Source organism: Lygodium microphyllum, chromosome 4 (genome assembly GCF_053477565.2).
Source record: "Lygodium microphyllum isolate KBCC chromosome 4, Lygodium_microphyllum_v1.1.10, whole genome shotgun sequence".
In the NCBI taxonomy this organism is placed as follows: Eukaryota; Viridiplantae; Streptophyta; class Polypodiopsida; order Schizaeales; family Lygodiaceae; genus Lygodium; species Lygodium microphyllum.
Genome location: NC_141138.1, coordinates 79,633,749 through 79,655,881, shown reverse-complemented (window position 1 = coordinate 79,655,881; position 22,133 = coordinate 79,633,749). Strand labels below are relative to the sequence as shown.

The 22,133-nt window shown below is 43.6% G+C and overlaps 1 protein-coding gene across 1 annotated transcript; it reads right to left on the bottom strand.

The window, feature by feature from the left end:
- Positions 1 to 285: 285 nt before the first annotated feature.
- Positions 286 to 4,053, bottom strand: LOC148037219 (lysM domain-containing GPI-anchored protein LYP6-like). The gene is made up of 5 exons (XM_087676157.1): positions 3,179 to 4,053; positions 2,628 to 2,739; positions 1,359 to 1,526; positions 1,220 to 1,251; positions 286 to 705 (listed from the first exon to the last, which is right to left on the bottom strand). The coding sequence occupies exons 1-5, from the start codon at positions 3,945 to 3,947 to the stop codon at positions 473 to 475; spliced, it is 1,314 nt and encodes a 437-aa protein (XP_087532283.1). The 5' UTR covers positions 3,948 to 4,053; the 3' UTR covers positions 286 to 472.
- Positions 4,054 to 22,133: the final 18,080 nt, after the last annotated feature.

Genomic DNA, 22,133 nt, shown 5'->3' with positions numbered 1-22,133 from the left:
TTGCGCATCACACCCTTAAGGCATAATAAAAATATCTATTCCCTTCTAAATCATCATAATTTAAAGTGAGTATTTTCTAATGTCCAATTTGGTGTTTCCCTTATCTTTCCAAAAAGACAATTATGCACATAGATTTTACATCCACATATACATAAACACACACAATTGCAAAAACCAACATATTAATATCTAAAAGTTTTTACTTTGAACAACATTGTACTTATAAATCTATTAGTTAATGACTCTGAGACAATTAGAAATCCATTAGAGTACAATAAAGATGGATTCACATCAATGGAGCTTTGCATTAGGGAAAATTTTACACTCACTAATGACTTTTCATCAATGGGATATTATGAAAACCACTCCTCTAACCCCTTTGCCAAAATAAGGGGCAGCTATGACACACCAAAGACATTCAATCAAATGCTCTTTGTGGCATAAGGGAAACCAAGGTAGGGATTTAAAGCCTTCAAATAAGTAGCCAAAATATTAATAATAAGAGTGACAAAGGAATACCCTTGCCAAAGTTCTTGTTAGAAGAGGCTGGTGAGCTTGGGGGAGGAGGAGTAGCATTGCCATTGGGGGTTGGAGGTACCGGTGGTGGTGGTGGTGATGACGATGAGCTTGTGGTGGTGGGAGAGTTGATAGGAGAAGCGGCAAGACCCGATGGAAAATTATAGAGGGATTCTGGTGGTGGAGGTGCTACAAACCATTAACCAAGTTTCCATGTAAATACACACAAGTCACAAATACATACCATCTCTCTCTCTCTCTCTCTCTCTCTCTCTCTCTCTCTCTCTCTCTCTCTCTCCACACACACACACACACACACACACACACACACACACACACACACACACATACACACACACACACACACGCACACATGCATGCATGTATGCACATGTGCATGTGGCATCACACATTCACATCATTTCTCTTTCAAATACACAAATATCTACCTTAGCAAGAGAACTTATAATCAAAAGCATCTTCATACCATCGTTCTAGCTTCTTTGTAAGCACTATAATACTAAAGAACATAGGGGCATCCTAAAGTTTAAAAAAAAAAAGAACAATCAAAAGCATCTCCATACCATTGTTCTAGCTTCTTTGTAAGACTACAACAATGAAGAACATATGAACACCCTAAAGTTTGAACAAGTAAGGACAATCAAGATATGCTTTCATTTGCTTGTGCATGTAGTGGACCTACCTGGACATGTAGGGTCAACCTCTTTCTCCAATCTAAAAGTTATCAAAGAAAGAAGATCAGTGTGAATCTCAACTTTATTGACTAGTATCAAAATAGCTTTTACCTTATCTTTAAAGGATTTTCCAATGAATAGACTTACTCTGAAAGAATTCCTGTACTTGTATAGCCCTTATAAACACATGAGGTAATTGAGCAATCATTGTTCTCTCGAGAAGCATTTGAGGAACCCACAGAAAGAGTAGAGCTTTTACAAGTCAAATTCCCACATGAACTCCCAAATGAGGATGGAGTAGGAGAGCAATACAACCTAGCAACAAGAGAAATAACATTTAAACTAAGGTGAAATATGATATGATAGTTTAATAGCAATGCTATGGAAAGAACGAGAAACGTCCTAACATAATACTTTTTCTTCTACCTTTTTGAAGATATGTTTTGAAATTATTTGGTCAAAGATAGGTATGGTCCATCTAGAAAACATAGAGGTAGGAACAAAACAAATTTTCTTTGATGAGATGAATTAACACAAGTCTATTGGGTAACTTCTTTGAATTTTTTGAACATAGCCTTTTGGAATTGTTGACAATTGCAAGGACGTAAGTGTTACCCGTTATTAAAGCAATGCCCAACGATGGGAAGTCTCATTAAGATTCTACATAAAGTAGCTTTTTTTGATTTGTTAGTGAGTACAAAGTGAAAATGTATTGGCTTTGCATATATGATGCAAATTGTTCAATGGGTAGGTAAGGAGAAATGAGAAGGTATGAACTTTATCTAGTTGGATATGCTCAAATTTTCCATGTGCAACCTTTTCCCTTGAAAGTCGGGTAACCCATGATGACCGAGGATTAATATTTTGTATGGGTGTGCATATTAAACTTGCCTCTTCTAGGTCATTTAAAAGAAGAAAAGTGGTAGTTTTCCCATAACAATTGTCTCTCATTTTGTAGTCAGTAGAAGATATTGATATATTACTACAGTATTATTTAATGTCATTGACTATGTGCAAATTTGTTAAGTGGAATTAATGAAATCGATGCTAGCTAACAATGCCGAGCTATGCTGGACGATTGACAATGTTGTTTGCTTAACTTATGCAACTTTTTAAAGTTGGATATTTTTGTTTTCGTATTTGTGACTTTTATGGCTATAATGGTTTGAAAGTGGAAGCTTTTAAAACCTTAACCTCAAATTGAAAGGATGTTCTAATAAAGTGTGCGTTTAGTTTAAATTTTAGGTGTGGAAGCTTAAATGAAACGTTCGAAATGAAAGCTGATGGATCAAAGGTTTGCTGAATTTTTGACTCTTTAAAAAAAAAGGGGACTTCAAATGACTATTTATCTATATATACGACTATTTTTTTAAAAAAACTCTAATGACGGTTGAAAATACATATATGATTACTTACGTGCCGTTGGTGCACCGGCACTGCACGCAATTGTTGGCTGTGAGCTCATACTTTCCCTCCACCACAGTCAGATCCCCATCCAGCGCACCCTCTGAGAAATTCGCTTTGCAAACTGGTGGGGCAAAAAAGAAAAAGAAAAAGAAGAAATAAAAAAAAACTCGATATTTGATTCATCTGATTCGAATAATAAAAGCGAATCCCATTTCAAATTTTTAAAAAAATAAAAGCTCAATGAACAGTTTTGATTTAAGGGCTCTGACTCCAATATATATTTATTGTTTGTCGAGCAATTATGATAAGTTTACTAACTGTTAACCATATGGCACTACTGTACTTATTGTTGTTAATTAAGATAAGTTTACTAAGTATTAACCTATGGCATTAGTATAATAAATCTTGTTATGGTTGTTGTCATCATCATTATATTGCAACTATACAGTATATAATAATATGCTCTGTCAGACACTTCCTCGTTTCCATTTTGGCAAAGGATGCCTTTCCCCGTTCTAATTATGGGAAAGGATGAGACGCACACGCAGGCGACCAGTTACCTGGAAGGGGAAGAAAGATCACTGAAGAGGCTTCCAGGGAAGAATTGGTGAGGCCATTGAGGGTCTCGATGTCGGCTGTGGTAGTGTTGTAGGTGGTGGCGATGTCAGAGAGCGTGTCACCGGTATGCACCTGGTACGACAGGAAGGTGGCTGCGTGGCCGGCGTCGGAGCGGTTGAAGCAGGCGCAGGGGATGGGGATGGAGAGCACCTGCTTGGGGAAGATTTGGTTGGGGTTGGAGATGTTGCTCGCCGCCGCGATCTCCTGGTAGGTCACCAGGCCTGCATAGCCAGAGTCGGCTATGGCGGACAGCGTGTCGCCTGGAGCCACTGTGTAATTCACGGACGTGACCACTCGATAGCCTGCAAGGCCGCAGCCGCACGTCTGCGGGATGATGTACGCATGGGACGCCGGGACGACGGACTGCGGAGAGAGGCCCGGGAGGGACAGGTTGACGTTGTTGGGACCCAAGAGGGAGGAGGAGGAGGGGAGGGAGAAGAGGCGGGCGATGTCGGCGAGGCGGTGGTTGGCGGAGGAGAAGTAGGTGGTGAAGGAGGGGCATGGGGATGCCTCCGTGCGGGAGCACGGCTCAGGACTGATGGCATCACCTGAGACCAATGGAGATTGTAGGAGCAGAAGAGGAAGGAGAAGGAAGGAGAGGGGATGAGGCCTCATGGCGTGGGTGTGGGCGGGTTGGGGGGGGTGTGTGCGTGTGAGTGAGTGAGTGTGATACAGAGAGTGTAGATTTACCTTTCCTGAGTCTCCTTTCATACCCCGAGGCTCGCCAGCCCATTTTTAAGCAAGATAAAACGGGATGTTGAGACTCGAGAGAAGAAGAAGAGTCTGAGTGGGAAAGTGTCGAGACTTCCTTTCACCCACTCTACCAATGCCGTGGTCGACGCGCCTTGCCATAAGGCCTCTTGACCAGTATGAAAACAAAGACTTCTTTGGAGTCCCAAATTGAAAACTTCTAGACTACCATAACCAGTGACCACCACTCACGAGTCACCACCATCTTACATCTTATTACGCACCCCCGGGTCCTCAACATTTCAACCTTGTCATTTCCTTACTCTCCTAACCTTGTCATTTCCTCACGCTCCTTAGGTTAGGTTTTATATCATAGTTCCAAACTTCCCTCCCCCCAAAGCTACCCTATGAGTGAGTCCTCACTAACAATTCACAAAAAATCAACCCGATAAAGAGGGGAGAGGAGTTTTGCTACACCACTTGTGTCAATGCATTTCATGAGAGGTAAGGGAGAGCCCTGTGGGTCCCTCCTCTTACTGTCTATGCACAATTCCATCCATGTCAAAACAATCGCCTATTAGTAGGTCGGTTCAAACAACTATAGAAAACAACCAAGAACTAGTGATAACATGGAAATGGACTATCTTAATGCTATGTGAGGCACTGAGGTGAATACACTATTAGTTGACTAGCAACTCACAAGGTAACTCACCATGCAAACTCACTTTGCAAAAAAAAAGCTAGACGAGCCAAGATCGTAAATGGCAAAGGGATTATCAAAGCTCCAATAGCCTTTTCCTTGTCCAAGCAAACACCCCCCCTCTAAGGAGGAATTCTAGAGGTTGTTTATCTAGATCTACCATGTAGGGGCCATGCTTCAACAATGAAACATTTTGGACAGGGGCCTCTATCTAGCCTTAGTTACCTCAAAGTAAGAGCATGATTTGGTTTTAGGGTGCTCTATGGGTCTAGAGAAGAGAGGCCCCTAGCCTTGGTTACCTTGAAGTAGTAACATGGTTCGATTTTAGGGTGCTCTATGGGTCTAAAAAAGATATTGTGTAGGATTCCCAATGGAAGATGTAGTTTAAAATGAATGTTCCATCTAAGTATCCTTCCCAAGGCTTATTGATTAGATGGGTTGTGATCTCAAGGCACTTCTTGGCAAAGTGTTGTATGTGCATGCCAGTGCCAATCTAAATGGAGTGGACTAGTTAGAGGGGAGAAAAGGGCATGCATATTATGAGAAACGAGCCACCCAAGGGTCTAGAGCTCTTCGATGCTAATGACAATGAAGTGTTTGTGGAGGTAAAATTCCCCTAATTATTTGATAGTTGCTTCTCATGCAAAGAAGGTGGCACACTAGTCACTTGAGTCTAGGAAAGAAAGCAAGAAGCTAAGGGAAAAGAGAACTTTGAGAATCAACAAAAGAGGGATGAGCCAATCCCTAAGCTCCACTAGTCTCCCAAACTCAATATATGAAAGGTGTCAAGGAACCTAAATGCAAGTAACAACACCATGAAGCACCCAAACAATGCCCAACCCCCCCGCGCCCCCCACCTCCCCACCCCCCCCCCCCCCCCCCCCCCCCCCCCGGCGCATCCCTACTCGTGCAGCACTCTTTAAAAAAAGCACAAAAATACCAAAAGGAAGCAATTATTCATAGATGAGGAGAATAAAAATCCATGTGCTTGGCATGTATGTTAGAGCAAAGCTAAGAGGAATTTCTCTCTCAAAATTTTTGCTAGGATTCCGGAATCTTATTGATGGCAATTTCTTATAGCACTTGGTGGAGAGAATGAGGAGTTTTTGGATATACGTGTACATGTATGCATAGTATGTTAAGAGAAATCACAACCATCTCCTTGAAATATAGTGAAAGTGATGATGAGAGAAAGAGAGAGTGACAATGAGACAATGAGATGGAGAATGAGTCACACACTTGTATTGTTCACTTGCATTGCAATAGCTGAGAGCACACACATATATATACAATATAGTTGTGGATAGGGTAGATTCTCTTATTGAAGTATCCTCCAAATGTTCTAGATCCATCTTATCTAGTTCTCCTAAATATCTAGATATGGTCTTCCTAGATATTCTCTAGGTATATGTTCATATGAGCATATATCATCATTCTAACATTCCCCCTCTCTAGAAAAGGTTAACAATATGTTCTAACATTCTTCCTCCCTTCTCATAAGAAAATAGGAATTTCTTTTGTAGTACAAAAACTTTTTGCCAATCATCTTGGCTACAAAAGTAGTAAGATTATAGTGATGAGTATAACATGAGACCTTGTCCTTATTGTTACAGAAGATATACATCAATCTTTGTTTACAATGATTTAAGGGATATAAGTTTATGATGATGAAGATCTTTGGGCTTTGGTTGATGGATACCTTGATGAAGAGCTGATCACCATAGTTTGCTTCATGATAGACTTGATAAGAGATAGACTCATCATGTAGACATATGATCTATTGCAATTGGAACTTGATAGTGGTGGAGTGAAACAACAGTGAGAGCATGTTTATAGATGGAAATATGATCCCAATGTCACTAAATACCATAGTAAGATAGAGATTGAAAAGGTGCTTGTGAGGTGATCTTTGGGAAGGTTGTTGATGATGATGAATAACAAGTGATTGATAAGGAATGTCAAGCATGTTATCCTTTGAGAGGACTCCAAGAGTTGAGCATCACATCTTCAGTAATAGCATACTTAGTGTTAGTGTGCTCTTTTATCCATACAAAATAGTTTGTACCAATGTGCTCATACATTTCTTTGTACTTTATCCATTCCTTTTTTTTTTGGGGGAGGGGGGGGGGGGGGGGGGTTTACCTTATAGAAGCCCTCTATATAACGTGTGTTCAAGGGATACTTTAAAAACCCCTTAAAAATTTTTTGCACCATTTTATATACCCCTTCTATGAATTTTAAGATACTTTAGTCATGGAATTTTCACTATGATCCAAGATGGATATCTAGATATGATGTCAACATTATGAACATTTTATAGTAGCACTATGACATAGAGTCATATGCAAAAAGCTCCAAGATCCACATGTCCAAAGAATATCCTCTATACACAATGGTGAGGTTCTTTGGCTATCAATGCGCACAACCTCTTGTACTTATTCTACCTTGTTTATTTAGCATTCAATGTTCAACATTCTTCTCTCTTTTTCTCTTCCTTCTCTCCACTTTCATCATATACAATCAATATTATATGCATACACTTTCACATCACTACAATGTGATGTGGTATTAGAGTAGGTTTTGCACTGATCAAGTCCAGATATATTTGGAGAGGAGGATTCAATGCGACACAAAGTTCGTGTTTTTTTAGCATGCAAGTGCAAGCATGAGGGATGGACTTCAACACATGGTTGGAGTGATTAGAGGTGTGTAAAAGCAGGTTTTTTTAATGTTTGTTTGTGCAAGAATATATGTTAAAGTGTAAATAAGACTATGTTTTGACCCTTTCGAAGCAAATATGTATTTTTGTCACCTCCTATGATAAATTTCTTTAGTTAACAAGCAAAGAAAGTCTAAGCTAGTTGTCTTGTTAGAGTCAAATAGATGATACCCAACATGTACAACAAAGTGCCAACAGAATAGACATATCATATGTGTGAGTTTGTGCATTATAGTGGGCATTTTTGTATTTTATTGTTAAAGTGTGTAGACTGGCTGCCCATTTTATGATGCCAACATTTGACTAGCCAACTTGCATTTTTGGGCTAGCTAACTTGTTCATCCCTAGATCTTCCTTATAGGCAGAAAAGCTCCATCCTTAGTCAATTCCATCATCACTATACTTATAGTGTTGAAGAAGGGAGCCAATGCCATTGTTAGTGACTCATGTTCCAAGCCTTGTATTGTCTTGCACCTTGGTATATGGATTTCATTTTCGAAGCATTCTCTTCTTGAGTTCTTTATTCTTTGCAATATTTCTTTTGGTGCGTTTTGTAGTCTCTTCCAATAGATTATCACACTTCCATCGTTACTCCCACTTCTGACATGGTAACAAGACGCCATGTCAAGTCTTATGGTTTTATTTTCTACTACTGTAGGTTTGTGTTTATCCTTCTAGTGTTGATTTAACCTAGTCCGAACCATTGTACACTACATTCAAGCTTGGGGGGACCTCAATCCATTCCAATCAGGCCTAATTCATGCTCTACCAAACTGCAATTTACATAGCTAGACCCGTGTTTACTCTTTTTCATCTACTGTCAAGCTGGAGCCTGGGTGACCATTCTAACTGTTGCACAACCAAATTTTCAACTAGCTAACTCTGCATTCGTGCTACAACAATCTACGTTTTCATGTTTTTCCACTGTGCAAGGCTAGGAAATAAAGTTTTTAGGTTGTATAGCTACCTTATGGGCTGCAAAGTTTCCATTATTTGATGATCTATTGGCTTCACCTCATTTGCTCTTCCTTCTATCTTTCCTCTATTCTTTGTGCAGCTATCACCTACAATACATGAACTCTAAATAATACTACTTAGGCTGAGTGTTAGCAAAATTCTCTCTCAATACCTATGTTTTAATTCATCTTCTCTTCTCCTCTAAAATGGCACCTCCCTAAAGGTTCTAACTATCTCACTTAGAAATGCCATGATGAAAACTTGGCGTATGAAGATTCCAAAAGCACATATGGTATATTGTTTTAGGAGCTATCATGCATCCCAAAATGGCAAATCCTATTCTAGTCGATTGAGACCGAGACAACTATGAGGAGGCAATTCATAATTGGGAGATAAACAATGCTCATGCCTATTTTTCTCTTCTCAAATGCATCTCTAAAGAGGTCCTTATAATGGGTTCATTTCCATCCATTGGGTCAGCACTCCAAAAGCCATAGACATACAAAGCTAGAATCATGGCTGTCTCATACAATGAATCTCTAATGACTAACATGGTGTCATTTACTAGCTCTTCCCCATGAACTCATCAAGGACCACCATGCTCTGCTAGATCATCTAGAGAGCATATGAGGATGAAATCATCATTGCATTGAAGGTGAGCTACAAGCTCTACCCTGAGACCTATGGACTTATTGATCAAGTGTTTCAAGCCAGGCGGCCATGGCTACCTCTCACATAGCCGACGCGCCATGCCTACCTTACGAGTGTAGTGAGCTTACCTTGATGCTCGATCGAGTACCCTCCTCTCTCTTGCACATCGGTAGCTCCATGATCCTTGTGGCAAGCTCAAGCAACCTCAATCCCTCTCCCATGAGCTCCATCCTCCATAGCCACACGTGAGACAAGGGAAGAGAAGAGAAGAGAAGAAGATGGAGAGAGGAGATGGAGAGCTTCTTCTCCACGATCCCTCACTCTCACACACTCACTCCCTCACCTCTCACACTCCCTCACTCCCTTTCTCAAGCACAAGCAAGAAGGCAAGAAATAAGAGAAAAAGAAGAAGAAGCTTTAGCCACACACAAGAGTGAGCTTCTCATTCACTTTTGAACTTTATATACATGCCCTCCCTTCTTTGGGTGGTCATCCCCTTTTTTACATGGCTGGCCATTGGCCTAAGCCCATTTCTCATTTCCCACCATTCTAATTTATCCTATTCCCAACTAATGCATACAATTTGCACAGGAGCGAGCCTGGCACTCTTTTACAAGGATTCGGGAGTACTTCCACATTTAATGGTGCGCTTTTTACTCTTTTGCTTTCTCGGGGTGACACTGAGACTTTCTGGGGGTTGTGCCTGGACATCAAAAATTTTCAGGGTCTGATTACCGGTCAAGGCGCCTTTTCCTTCTTTTATTCTGTGCCTTTTTTGCTATTTTCTTTTTTCCATTTTCCCGCTCCTCTGCTCCATTTTCTCGCTCCTCTGTGCTGCGGTAAACACGGTAACCATTACCCCCCTCCTAGCCAAGTGCCAGTCCCATGGCACTGCGGTGGGAAGTAATGGGATAGTTGGGTCTGCTGCTAAGCAGAACTGGTGGGTAGATGACACTGATTCAAAGGTGAGGGTGTGAATGAGAGGTGATGGAGTTTAATGACGATGACCAGGAGAGATTCCGGCGTGCTTTAGGCTTCATGAAGATGCTCGGCATTTCTCACATAGTTGTGGCTTCCATTCTGCGACGGGGCTGATAGGGGTTCTAGTTGGCTGGTGAAAAATATGTAGCCGGTCAGCACTTGAGCATCAGAAACGCTTGATCAATAAGCAATCCCTTAGGAGGATGGTGTTGGAGGGATTTATCCTGGAGAAGCCCCCTCGAACTCTGCCTTGACAAAGATATGCTTTGTCTTTGCATTGAAGATCTGTGTCTTTGATTTGAAGATCTTTGTCTTTTATTTGAAGATCTTTGTCTTTTATTTTAAGATCTTTGTCTGTGATTTCAAGATCTTCAGTGCTGCATTGAAGATCTTCAACCTTGCATTGAAAATCTTCAGGCTTGTGGAATCAATAAGTGATCCGTAGATCTTGAGGCGTTAGGCATGCATCTTTGGAAGATGAGGTTCCAAAATCTATGCCAATGGCATATCTATTACTGAGTACTCCTTTTGCTTGATTTGGTTCAGTCATGGTAGCCATTAGCAGGCAGATGGTCGGCGACATGAAGCATATTGGTCCGTCCAATCCAATGCAGAAAAGCTCCTGAAACAACAGCAAGGGTGTCATGTCCGACACATGGAAAAAGTTTTGGTCATTAAAGGATGCCGTGGATGATCTTCTTTAGGTGAGTAGCCAGTTCTTGAAACACGAACATAACCTGCAAGAAAAGTTGTGCACTTCCTAAGGGGTGGGTCTGCCTCACCGTGTAGTGCATGGTGCCCGTGGCAGTGGAACTTGGAGATGGGTCTAACCTTGGGCAAACCTTGGGCAAGCCCTTGGTAATGTCCCACACTTGAGGACCTAGTTCGTGTGTCGTTGGAGGTGCGGTACAAATCTTAGGGTGATAGGTCTGAAAGTCCTGCCCTTGATGTGCCCTAAGTGTGAAGTGGGGAAGGGGCTAGGGAGAACCCTAGATGCAGTGACAGCACAACAAGGCAAAGGGAAGTTGCAAGCTCATCATGTGAAGTCTTCTCTATCTTATCTTTGCTTAGTAGTAGATTCATCCCTTGGCTTTCCTATTCTTTGCTGTTGTCTTTTCTTTCCAGTTCACCTTTTCTTTTGTTGCCTTGTGGGTTTTTTTTTTTGAAGAGATTATACATAGATGCATGTGATACAAGGGCATGATGGGAGTTTAATCCTCGTCATCCGAATGGTGGGTAGGGGATGGTGGAGGGTGAGGGGCTTTGTTAAGGAATTTGCGGCTCAGCATGTAGCCCTTGAGATTGATGCGGGTCTTGAGAGTGGTGGTGGAAAGGAAAGGGTGGTTGCACTGTGTGAATTTACTATCGTTCATATCCTCAAGCAGTGCAATACAGAAGGATGGCAAAAGAGTAGCGCGCATCATGAGGCGAGTCATGGTGCTGCTATCTATGGCATTGGGGTCGAAGTAAAGGGGTGGAAGGTGGCATTCTTGAGGTGCAGGCTCTTGGCAGATTAGGACCCTAATTAGTCTAAGATAATTACAGGTTGTTATGAAGGCGGGGTTAGGACAGGATGTGAACTCACTAAGAAATCTATCTATGGAACTGTACAAATTAGGGAGGGTAAATACAAGGGCATCTTTATAGGAGGTGCTATTGGCATTATAGATGATAGGGAAGTCAAACTTGCCGTGGATGGACGGATTAAAATCCACGCCTACCCTTCGAGGATACGGCATGAATGTGGGGTCGTTTCTCTCAGAAGGAAGGGTGTTACAAAACGCCATCCAAGCGTCAAGGTTGACATAAAAAATGTGTCTTCTCCAGGTGGGTTGGCAATTGTAGCCCTCCACCGATCTAGGCACCTAGAAGACTTTATCATGCCAAAATTCGCGGTCCTCGGTTCCCCAAGTAGTTGGGTTGGCCTCTCGCTCTGCTAACCACTTGTCCTTGAGCCTTGCACCCATAGCGATTACATCGTTTACAACTTCAATGGGCATTACTCTATTTAGTTTAGTGGGAAGCTCGAAGCTCAAGTCGAAGGGGTTGCGGGCACATTCTTGTTATTCCCAGATGATTAGCTCTGCATGGAATCCAGCGGGGAGGTCCTCAGGGCGCAGTGGGAGAGGAGCAGGTTGCCTTGGGACAGGTCTAATGTTCAGCTTCTTCCTTGCCTTCTCCACCATTTCTCTTCTGCGCTTAGCCAGGGTTGCTTTCCTCTCAGGGGATGTGTTAGTGGGTTGCACTTCATCTTGTTGTGGAGGAGAGGGTGGTGGGACGTAGTCCTCCTCCTAAGGTCCCATATCAAAATCTGGTCCACCCCCTTCTACTTTTTCTTCTTGCACCTTCTCTTCCATGAAACCAAGTTTGTCAATTTCTTGCACCGTCAGGCCTACCTGTGTAAGGTATTTTCTTTGCTCCTCCAGGCTCTGCGGCGGGCCTCCTAGTTGCAGTGGTACGTGTAGGCCTACTGTTAGGGCTTTGCCTGCAGACCATATTGCTCTCATCGACCTTTGGCGAAGTTCCTGGGGCGAGGATGGTTATTACGGAAGCAAGAGGGCTAGTTGGCATAAAACTGGCCTCCTTGCCCTTGCCCTCTGCAACCGGCGACGGGATGGGATCTGGCACATTCAAGCTCGTGTCTTGGTTCTCATCCTCCTGGGGTGGGGTTTGCTTTCTTTGTCGTTGATGTTGTTCCATGGATAGGTGAGTTGCAAGTTCTATATCTTCTTGTTCCTTCTTCCTCAAGGCTTCTTCCTCCTCCTTAGCCCTTCTTTTCCTCTCCTCTTCTGCCTTTCTAGACTCCTCTTCCACTCTCTGTGCATCCTCTTTTTCTTTCCTTTTCCTCTCTGTTTCTTGGGCTCTTGACACTCTTTGCGCTTTTTGCAGTTCTTATTTCTCTTTCTTCCTCCTTTCTTCTTCCCTTTGCTGTTGGAAGCGCTTAGTGCGCTGCTCTCTTTGCTGTTGTTGGTGCTGTTTTTCTTGTTTTTCTTCTTCATCACTACTCTCGTCAGTTTCTATTTCCTCGTCAGAGCCAGAGGATTCTTCTTGTGTGGTGAGGGTGGCGGTCTCTCCTGCTCCTCCCCTGCTGTTCCTGCCTCCTTTACTGCTTCTTCAATTAGGGCGGTTAGTACACCTCCATATCCAATGAATGATACTTTGGAGGCGGCCTTCTTCCTGTCTTTTGCTGCTGGGGATTCACCTCCAGCAGGTTGGCTTCCCAGATCAAGCGCTACAGCAGCCTTCTCGATTGTGTGTCTTACATAATCATTCTAGTCGACCTCTTCTAGTGCATTGGCCGCGAGGCTTTTAAGCACAGGCACATTTATTCTGCCCATATAGGCAGTGTATCGATGGCTGGAGAAGAGGGTGTGCATGACTTTAGCACGCATGCGGATTTTGTCATCAAGGATGTCCTGGATATTGACTCTGTCGTTGGACCGCACCTGGCCCCTGTCCATTTTTAGCATGGCGAAGACATCCCTTTTTGGTCTCTTTATAGTCCTTGATTCCAGGCCCAGTGCCTTTTCTACTACTTCCTTGCTTAAGGGTACCCTGACTTGCCTGGCAGCATCCCCCCTTCCCACAGTCACACCGTGGCACTCTTGGAGGCAGAGTTGAAAGTTCGTAAGAACTCAACACACCTTGCATGATCCACATTTTCCTCTGCCTTCTCCACATACTTGGTCATATTGCACTTTTCTATGACCTGCTTAGCTGCTTCCTCCGTTTCCATGACCCTGGATAGGTTGTGGACAGTTTGGAAATTCAGCCGTCCGTAAGCTTGAATTTGCAAACTCAGCATATATTTTTGCTTTTCTTCTTCCGTGAAGGGAAGCTTATGAGTGCGATCTTGATGAGCCATCTTGGGTTCCTGCCCAGCAAAAATACTTTTCATTAATCACAAGTGGAAAAGGAAAACATGGCTAAATGAAGCTAAGCATGAAAAATACGCAAAACAGGAATGCAAAGAACTTGAAAAATTTTGCTAGCTAAATTTTATTTTTTATTTTTGATCACTGAGTTCAACCTTTCAACAATTATTTATGCCTTCTTAGCCTTATTCCTCCCCCTTGGAAAGATGAAAATCCTTCCTAGGATTGAATGAAGTGGTGAGGATATCAAAGGTGATTGTGATGGGGTGTTCCGGCCAACAACCACTCATAAAATGCAGGGTTGTACTCAAGTTGAGTGTGACGATCGAGTTCATAGGGTTGTACAGAAACTTGGGAGATATAGGTCAAGACATTGTGAAAAATATCTCCGATATTAAGGTGGCTTGCAACGTGCAGTTCTTCTTTCGTAAGGAATTGGTTAATGTAAGGATGGGCTAGGACCTAGTCATCTAAGTGTTGGTTCCGGGTAATGGCCAAAACTCTAAATGAAAGAGGTGCCACATAAGTAAGGAAGTTCACGAAAAATTGCACACCTGCAATCTTTACTGGCCAGTTCTTTAAGACTCTGAATGGCCTTACCTTCATTCCATTTGCTACCGTGACATTGAACTTGGCAGTCTCTACAGGAGGGTTTCCCCATGCCTCTAAAACTGCATGGCTCAGTATGCTAACACCGGCGCCTGTGTCTACAATTCCTTTCCGCGTCATATCTCCTAAGGCTAGAACAGGTAGGACTGCATGCATTTCAGTGCCTTCCCAGAAAGCATTGATGTGCAATGACTTAGGAGTTGAGTGTAGAGTTAGACTTGGGATTTGCGTAACTGCATCATGAACTTGCTGATCAGCACCTGTAAGTCCTATGTGTCCCTCCACCAAATCTTTTAACTCTTGCCATAAAGAAGGATTCTGCCTAAGCAGGTCTTCTACGCTTAGAGTTACTAGGGTGGACAGCAAGGTTGCAAGGAGACTGCTGGGCTCTTGTCTTCCCTTAAGGCTAGCACTCTTGGGCCATGCATTCTGTCTGCCCTGGTAAGTCCCCCTTTGTCCTTGCTATTGAGTTGCCCCCTGTGGCGAGGATACACTTTTAGTTTGTGGTTTTGTGGGTGAGTCTGGTGTGCTCATGCTAGAAAAATCGTCAGTTGGATCTTCTAGTATGGGTTCAGCGTCCTTGAGGTGCTCCTGGGCATCCTTGACCCACTCCTTGACTTTGGCTATAGCTTCGAGTTGCCATTTGGGATGGGGATATTCCCCTACCTTGGCACTCCCTAGCTCAGCTGTCTTCGGGGCTGAGGTCTCTGCCTCTGCATCCGTGACTTTCTTTCCTGTCACTAACGTCGTGGCTTCCTCGGTTTTAAGGGTTATCTTCGCGTCTGTTCTCTTTTTCCTTCTCCTTTGGATTTTCTTTCCTATTGAGGCTGTGTCAAGGTTACTTGGTCCAGGCAAGGAGATACCTGCCTGGCTTGTTTGAGCTCGCATCATAACCAGTAGTGGGATAGGTGTGTCCTCACTATCAAAGGTTTCCACTCCAAACAGCCCCAGAGGTACTGACGCATTGGCAAAGCTAGCTGATGGTTTCCGCCTAGGACAATCAGGAAACATGTGAGTGATCCCACATTCTGTGCATCAGAGATCCGCTTTGTCCTTGTTAGCCTATTCCTTCTCTAGGCAACGTGATGAAATGTGGCTTGGATGGCTGTAGGGCCGCAGGTCCAGCATGTGATCGAATCTTGGCTTGGCCCTCCAAAGCCTCTGCCTCTTCCTCTACCTAATGCCATCACCGGCACCAGCCGATAGTCCATTAGGACTGGGTTGCCCTCCTGGTTATAGGATATGTACGGGTTGACATATGTCTCCTCTTCACTAGGCTCTTCCACATAGTGAACTGGAGCATCGCTCAGTGGGTGGGTTACAAAAGGCCTTGGTGGTCTTGGTATACCTGTTGGGTTCATCTCCAGCCTAGGTACGATAGGTCTTGAGTCATTTGGTGCAGGGAGTGCCAATTGGGCTCCCCTCCCAAAGAAGTTGGGTGGTCTATTACCTAAGTACGGAGGATTGTACTGCTGTGCGTATGGGAATCTCCTCGGCATCCTGCAATGCAATGCATCATGCCCGAATCTACCACAATTTGAGCATGGCCTAGATCTAGGATCTTGGCATTCAGCTGGGAGGTGATTGCCGCCATAGTATATACACTGTACATGCGATTGCACAGGCTTTCTTATCAATTCCTGCAGTCGTGCAATCTCCATTCTCATCTCCGCCATCTCCTGGCCTTGGTCCATACTCTTTCCCTTTTCCTGCACACTAGCGGTTGCTTTTTCTCCCGAAATAGTTGATCTCTCTAGATTCCTCTGATTTACACATTCTCGGCTGGTAATCCTCATGCTTCGTTTCCTAAGCTGATTATCTACACGTATTGCCTCTTCGAAAACTCTAGCTAGCACGTCTCGTTGCAAGGTAGAGTTACTGGCCAAAGCCTTGTAGAGTTCCTCACTCCGAATTCCGTTCATGAATACTGTAGATACTGCCCTCTCAGTAGGTCGTTCATTGGCAGGGATCCTTTTGAAGAGGCTACACACATGAGTGACGTAGTCCATGATGTCTTCCTTCTCCCTTTGGCTGATATTCATCAACCGGACGATGAGGTTGTCAGAATACCCTGCCTCCGAGAATCTCTTGATGAAGAGGCCCTTAAGGCGGCAAAGTTTGTACGTTCTGCGTCATCGAGGCTAGAATAACAGATTCTCCCCTTATCGCCTAAGCACATGCCAAAAGCTTGAGAGCGTTGGGCAAGGTTAGTAAGACCGCTTGCTTTGCATACTTGCTCGAATTACTCCATGAAGCTGTATGGGTCACTGCTAGGCTCATACTTCGCTAGCTGTTTTGCTACGATAGGGATTCTAGCTTGCCCTTTAGCCCCTTGTGTGACTCCCAATCCCAAGAGTAGTGTGGTGGCTAGGGCTATAGCACTCTGCTCAACGGATGTATTGTCCATGAGTCGCTTGGCTACAAGTTTGCTCAATGTCATGTCAGCCTTTGCTGCCCGTTCCCTCTCTTCATTCGGTCAAGATTTGGCTGCCCCAGCTAGGTCTAGCACCCTTCTAGCCTCATACATATCTACGTCTTGCTGTAGCTTTCTAGCCCTTTGCTCGTGGTTGTAGACAATTATGCCTTCTAGCGCTCTCCTGATTGCTCGTCTCTCTTCTTCGAGGCTTGCTACCACTTCTTCTACAGGTCTGCCCTGGATCACGATCCTAGTAAGTAAATCGTAGTCATGGACTAGTTCCTGTACTGAGATTGGGAATTCTCCTAGGTCTAGCCGGTCCTCTCCTCGGTCGCCTCTTGATCCTGACATTGTTTCTGCCTCCAATTCCACAAGGCCGTCGATTAGTTCGAGTAGTTCTGGCAACGCCCGATCCTCTATGTTGTCATCTTCTGGATCCTCACGTCTACTTAACATCCTCCTGGGTCCTAACCCTGTTTGTCTGGTAAGTCTTGGGGTTCACTCCTATTGGTAGGTTCCTTGAATGATTATGTTCGAGTGTATTCCTTGTTATTACAACCAATCCTCAAATTATGTACACTCAGTGTGGTGTTTATGCGTTCGGTGTGAAATCAGGCTTTCTACTCTTTCAGTGCATAACCAATGTGGCCTATTGTGTGTGCGGGATTACGGCACTCAAGTGCGATGTCAATGCTACCTTCAGCTCTTGGCTAGTGGGTATGAGGTCAGCACACGACTGCCTGGTTAAAATCTGGGTCTCTACTGCATCTCTCAGGTATGTGGGGGTCTGATGTCTGGTCTGCTGTTGCGACTAGGCTGTGACAACACACTCTGCTAGGTTTCCTAGCCACACGACCAAGTTTTCTATGATTTTCTCGCACCTACAGGGTTGCACTAGTATCGGCAACGTGGGTCTGGGCTTAAATTATTAAAATAATGTCAAAAAATGCATTCGGCTAAAATTGGCCTGAATGGTAGGGTCCGAATCCCAGAATCGGCATTCGAACCGTCGAAGTCCGAATGTCTCGTTTGGTCGGGCCGGCCAAAGGCCGAATGGCCGAGTCTGAGGGCCAAAGCCCGAATGGTCGAGTCCGAGGGCCGAAGCCCAAATGGCCGAGTCCGAGGGCCAAACTCGAGTTGGGCTGGCCGATTCGGCCATTCGAAGAATGAATGGCCGAATCCTGAATTCGGAGGGGCTGAACCGCCAAAGCCCGAATGATAAGGTCCGAATGGCTAGATGGCCCGAAGGCCGAACTTCGAAGCCCGAAGGCCTTCGTTCGGGCGGCCGAAGCCCGAAGCCCAAATGGCACGTGGCCGAATGCCCGAAGGCTGAACGCTGAAGCCCGAAGGCGTTCGTTCGGGCGGCCAAAGCCAGAAGCCCGAACGGCACGTGGCCAAATGCCCGAAGGCTGAATGCCGAACCCTAGGTTCGGGGTAGCCAACTGTCCGATTCTAGGGTTCGGACGTCCGAACGCATCAGGGTCGCCCGACAATGAAAATGGTGACGAATCTAGTGTTATGTTGATGATTACCTATTCTAGGCTGTTAAATACACACAAGGGCATGCCGGGGAAGAGATTTATATACCTGTAGCACCTTGAAAGTGTGATCAAAGGGCGTGCGCTCCTCTCCTGTGCCTATAGCTCTCTCACTCTCTCTTGATCTCTCTCAACTAAGTCAAAATGCAAATGAGCTCTTCTTCGCTTACCCCAGCATTACATAGCATTGCCCAACCACTCTCTAACCTTAGAGCCTTTCCACATTGCGATTTCCCCCTTAAAAAACACAAATTTTGCCTTCTTTTTCTTATTGCAACCAGATTTACAGAGGCAAAAACCCTACCATTTCAATTTCGAATCTTAATCCTATCCTACCTAATGCTAACAAAAAATCGCAAAACCAAGCATGGGTTATATTTACCTACTCAAGCACTCATCAAAAAACTCAAAATACTACTTGTTCCAACGATTAAACCTCCTAAATTTCCTATCTATCTGAAGCATCGTTTCGGGCAAAGGCTCTACTCCTATGCTTGATTTGATGCGCGTGGCGCTCACGACTCGATTCCGTCGGTCCCGACAACGGAATCAAAATGAAGGGGAGCTACAAGCTCTACCCCGAGACCTATGGACCGCTTATTGATCAAGCGTTTCAAGCCGAGCGGCCATGGCTACCTCTCACATAGCCGACGCGCCATGCCTACCTTACAAGTGTAGTGAGCTTACCTTGATGCTCGATCGAGTACCCTCCTCTCTCTTGCACATTGGTAGCTCCACGATCCTTGTGGCAAGCTCAAGCAACCTCAATCCCTCTCCCAGGAGCTCCATCCTCCATAGCCACGTGCGAGACAAGGGAAGTGAAGAGAAGAGAAGAAGATGGAGAGAGGAGATGGAGAGCTTCTTCTCCACGATCCCTCACTCTCACACACTCACTCCCTCACCCTCTCACACTCCCTCACTCCCTTTCTCAAGCACAAGCAAGAAGGCAAGAAACAAGAGAAGAAGAAGAAGAAGCTTTAGCCACACACAAGAATGAGCTTCTCATTCACTTCTGAACTTTATATAAATGCCCTCTCTTCTTTGGGCGGTCATCCCCTTTTTTACATGGCCGGCCATTGGCCTAAGCCCATTTCTCATTTCCCACCATTCTAATTTATCCTATTCCCAACTAATACATACAATTTGCACAGGAGCGAGCCTAGCACTCTTTTACAAGGATTCGGGAGTGCCTACACATTTAATGGTGTACTTTTTACTCTTTTGCTTTCTCGGGGTGACACTGAGACTTTCTGGGGGTCGTGCCTGGACATTTAAATTTTTCAGGGTCTGGTTACCAGTCAAGGCGCCTTTCCTTCTTTTATCCTGTGCCTTTTTTGCTATTTCCTTTTTTCCATTTTCCCGCTCCTCTGCTCCATTTTCCCGCTCCTCTGTGCTGCGGGTAAACACGGTAAACATGCATTTATTGCATGAGCCCTTAGGTATTGCATGTCCATGACCCCCATATTCCTAGCTATTGTTTGGCATTCAAACTCAACACCCTTTGACTAAAGGGTATCCTTGTGAAGTTGCAGTGAGATGCTCTCATCATGGCATGGAGTTGTCAAGGTGGATTAGGGTTCCATCCAGCATGTGTGCCACTCGATCCTCTTCTTCATCAGGAAACTCTAGTACTAAGACTACTTTAGCATTCTCATCTTACATTTGTATTTGTGATTAGAAAAGATAGGCTTAGCACACCTGTAGTACAAGCCTTGAGCATGCATTTATCTTATGCTATCACTAGTGAGGTATCTTCCGTGAGGAGCCTCACATTGCTCATAAGGATACTTGTACTACTCATAGTAAAGTTACTGATCATATTGATCACTCCATTGTTGCAATTGTTCATGTGAGTAATATTGCTTATAGTGGTGATCAAGCTAGTGATCATATTGATCATTCCATTGTTGATAGTTATACTACTCCCCATGTACATACTCATATACCTTTACATGTTGCTGCCCATGTACATGCTCCAATGGGAGAGGCCATCTAGCATCAAGCTTGGACACGTTCACTTTCTTCGGCACTTGAGTCATGGCTAATTTTGTGACAACAGTTGTGAGTTGTGCAAGTGTTTGTTGAGTTTGAGAGCTGGAGGGGGACTACCTATTCAATCATTGGATCCATTTTAGAGCAATATGGCGAATCGCATGTTGACATAGGGTATTATTCAATAAGTTGTAAGGGTCCATTTTAGGTACCTCTTCTTGGAGCTATCCATGATACTCTTGGATAGAGCTAAGCTCATTCAAAGATGCATGATAGTCTATTATTTTCCTCTAAATCTCCTCCTAGGCCTTTGCTTTTCCTCTATGCCAGCCCTGTCATATTTAGTGCAGTCCATAGGACCTCCCTACACTAAAACTGCTATAACTTTTAGCCTATAACTCCGATTTATGAGATTTTTGATTCAAATTGAAGGAGAGGATGCCCTCTTTGCAATGAGACATACGATTCTCTCATAGAAATAGTATTGAAAATTTTGTAATAAGTTTTCTATGATTGTCCAAAATTTCATGCACCCTCTATCTTGGATTAAAATTCCATTGTATGACCTCTTTATGGGTTGAAATCACTATATGACTCAATGCATGACATACATACTACAAGCATCTTATGACAAGTATGCATGCCTTGCAATTATATGCAACTCACTATATAACCTTGCCATTGCCATGCATACAACCCTTTTTGCAATACATTTGTAACATGACTTCAAGGTCAGCTTCCAATCTTTCTCAATTGGCCCAAGGGATGTACTTGCACTTGCAAACAAGTTTGGGCTCCAAGACTTGATGGTTTGTGTAAAGTTCCTCCTTGAGCGAGGTCATGCATGCATTTAGGGTCGTTAGTGGCAAGGGAGGGTTATCTCACTCTTGTCTTGCCATCGTGTCTAGCATCGACCTTTTCCTCAGTTGGAAAAGGCATGACAGTAGCATACTAAGCTAATAAAAAATCATACAATGCAAGTTTGATAAAAAAAGATCTTTTGCTCTAGATGAGATATAGTAGCAACAATGAAAATTGACTAAGAAAGAGATTACCTTAGTGGCTCAGTGAATCAATGGCTACACTTACCCTTATTCTTTTTTTTTTTTGGGCATTTAAACATGGGAATCACAACAATCCGAGATCAATTGAATCATGATTAGCATTGAAATAAGGATCCCAATGAATGGTTATGATATATCAAATGAGAACTAGACTTGGCATCATGCAAACATGTAAGAATTCAAGGCTAACTCAACCTCTCTATAGTCAAATGGATATGCTTGAGCAAATGGATTTGAAGAGAGAGTACAAAGAAAAAAAACTCAAGTGGCATCCTTTATAGCTTGCTGAAGCCGGTGTGGTCTCAATGATGTAAATATTTAGCCCATAGGTCCAATGATGACTCTTGAATAGCTTGATGGCTTAAAAGGCAATCCCAAACCTTGAATTTGTAAAGTCCTTGCTGGAGTAAGCCTTTGAGGAATTGAGATGCTCAGCTCACCAAGATTGAAGTGCTCTTCATGAAAGCCCCAAATTCCTTCTTCTATGTGGCTTCTTGATACAAGAAGGCTTCAAGAAGTGCTCAATCCTAGATATCTTACTCAAATCTTGATGAGGAGTTGCTATAGGTGAAACTTTGGCTGATCTTTGCAAGTATACTTAACAATTCTTCAAGTCTTTATGAAATTTAATAGGCATCTTATTGTCCTTTCAATTAGAAGAATAGAGCTCAATTAGAAGAAGAGGTGGCTAAATCTTCACACAAA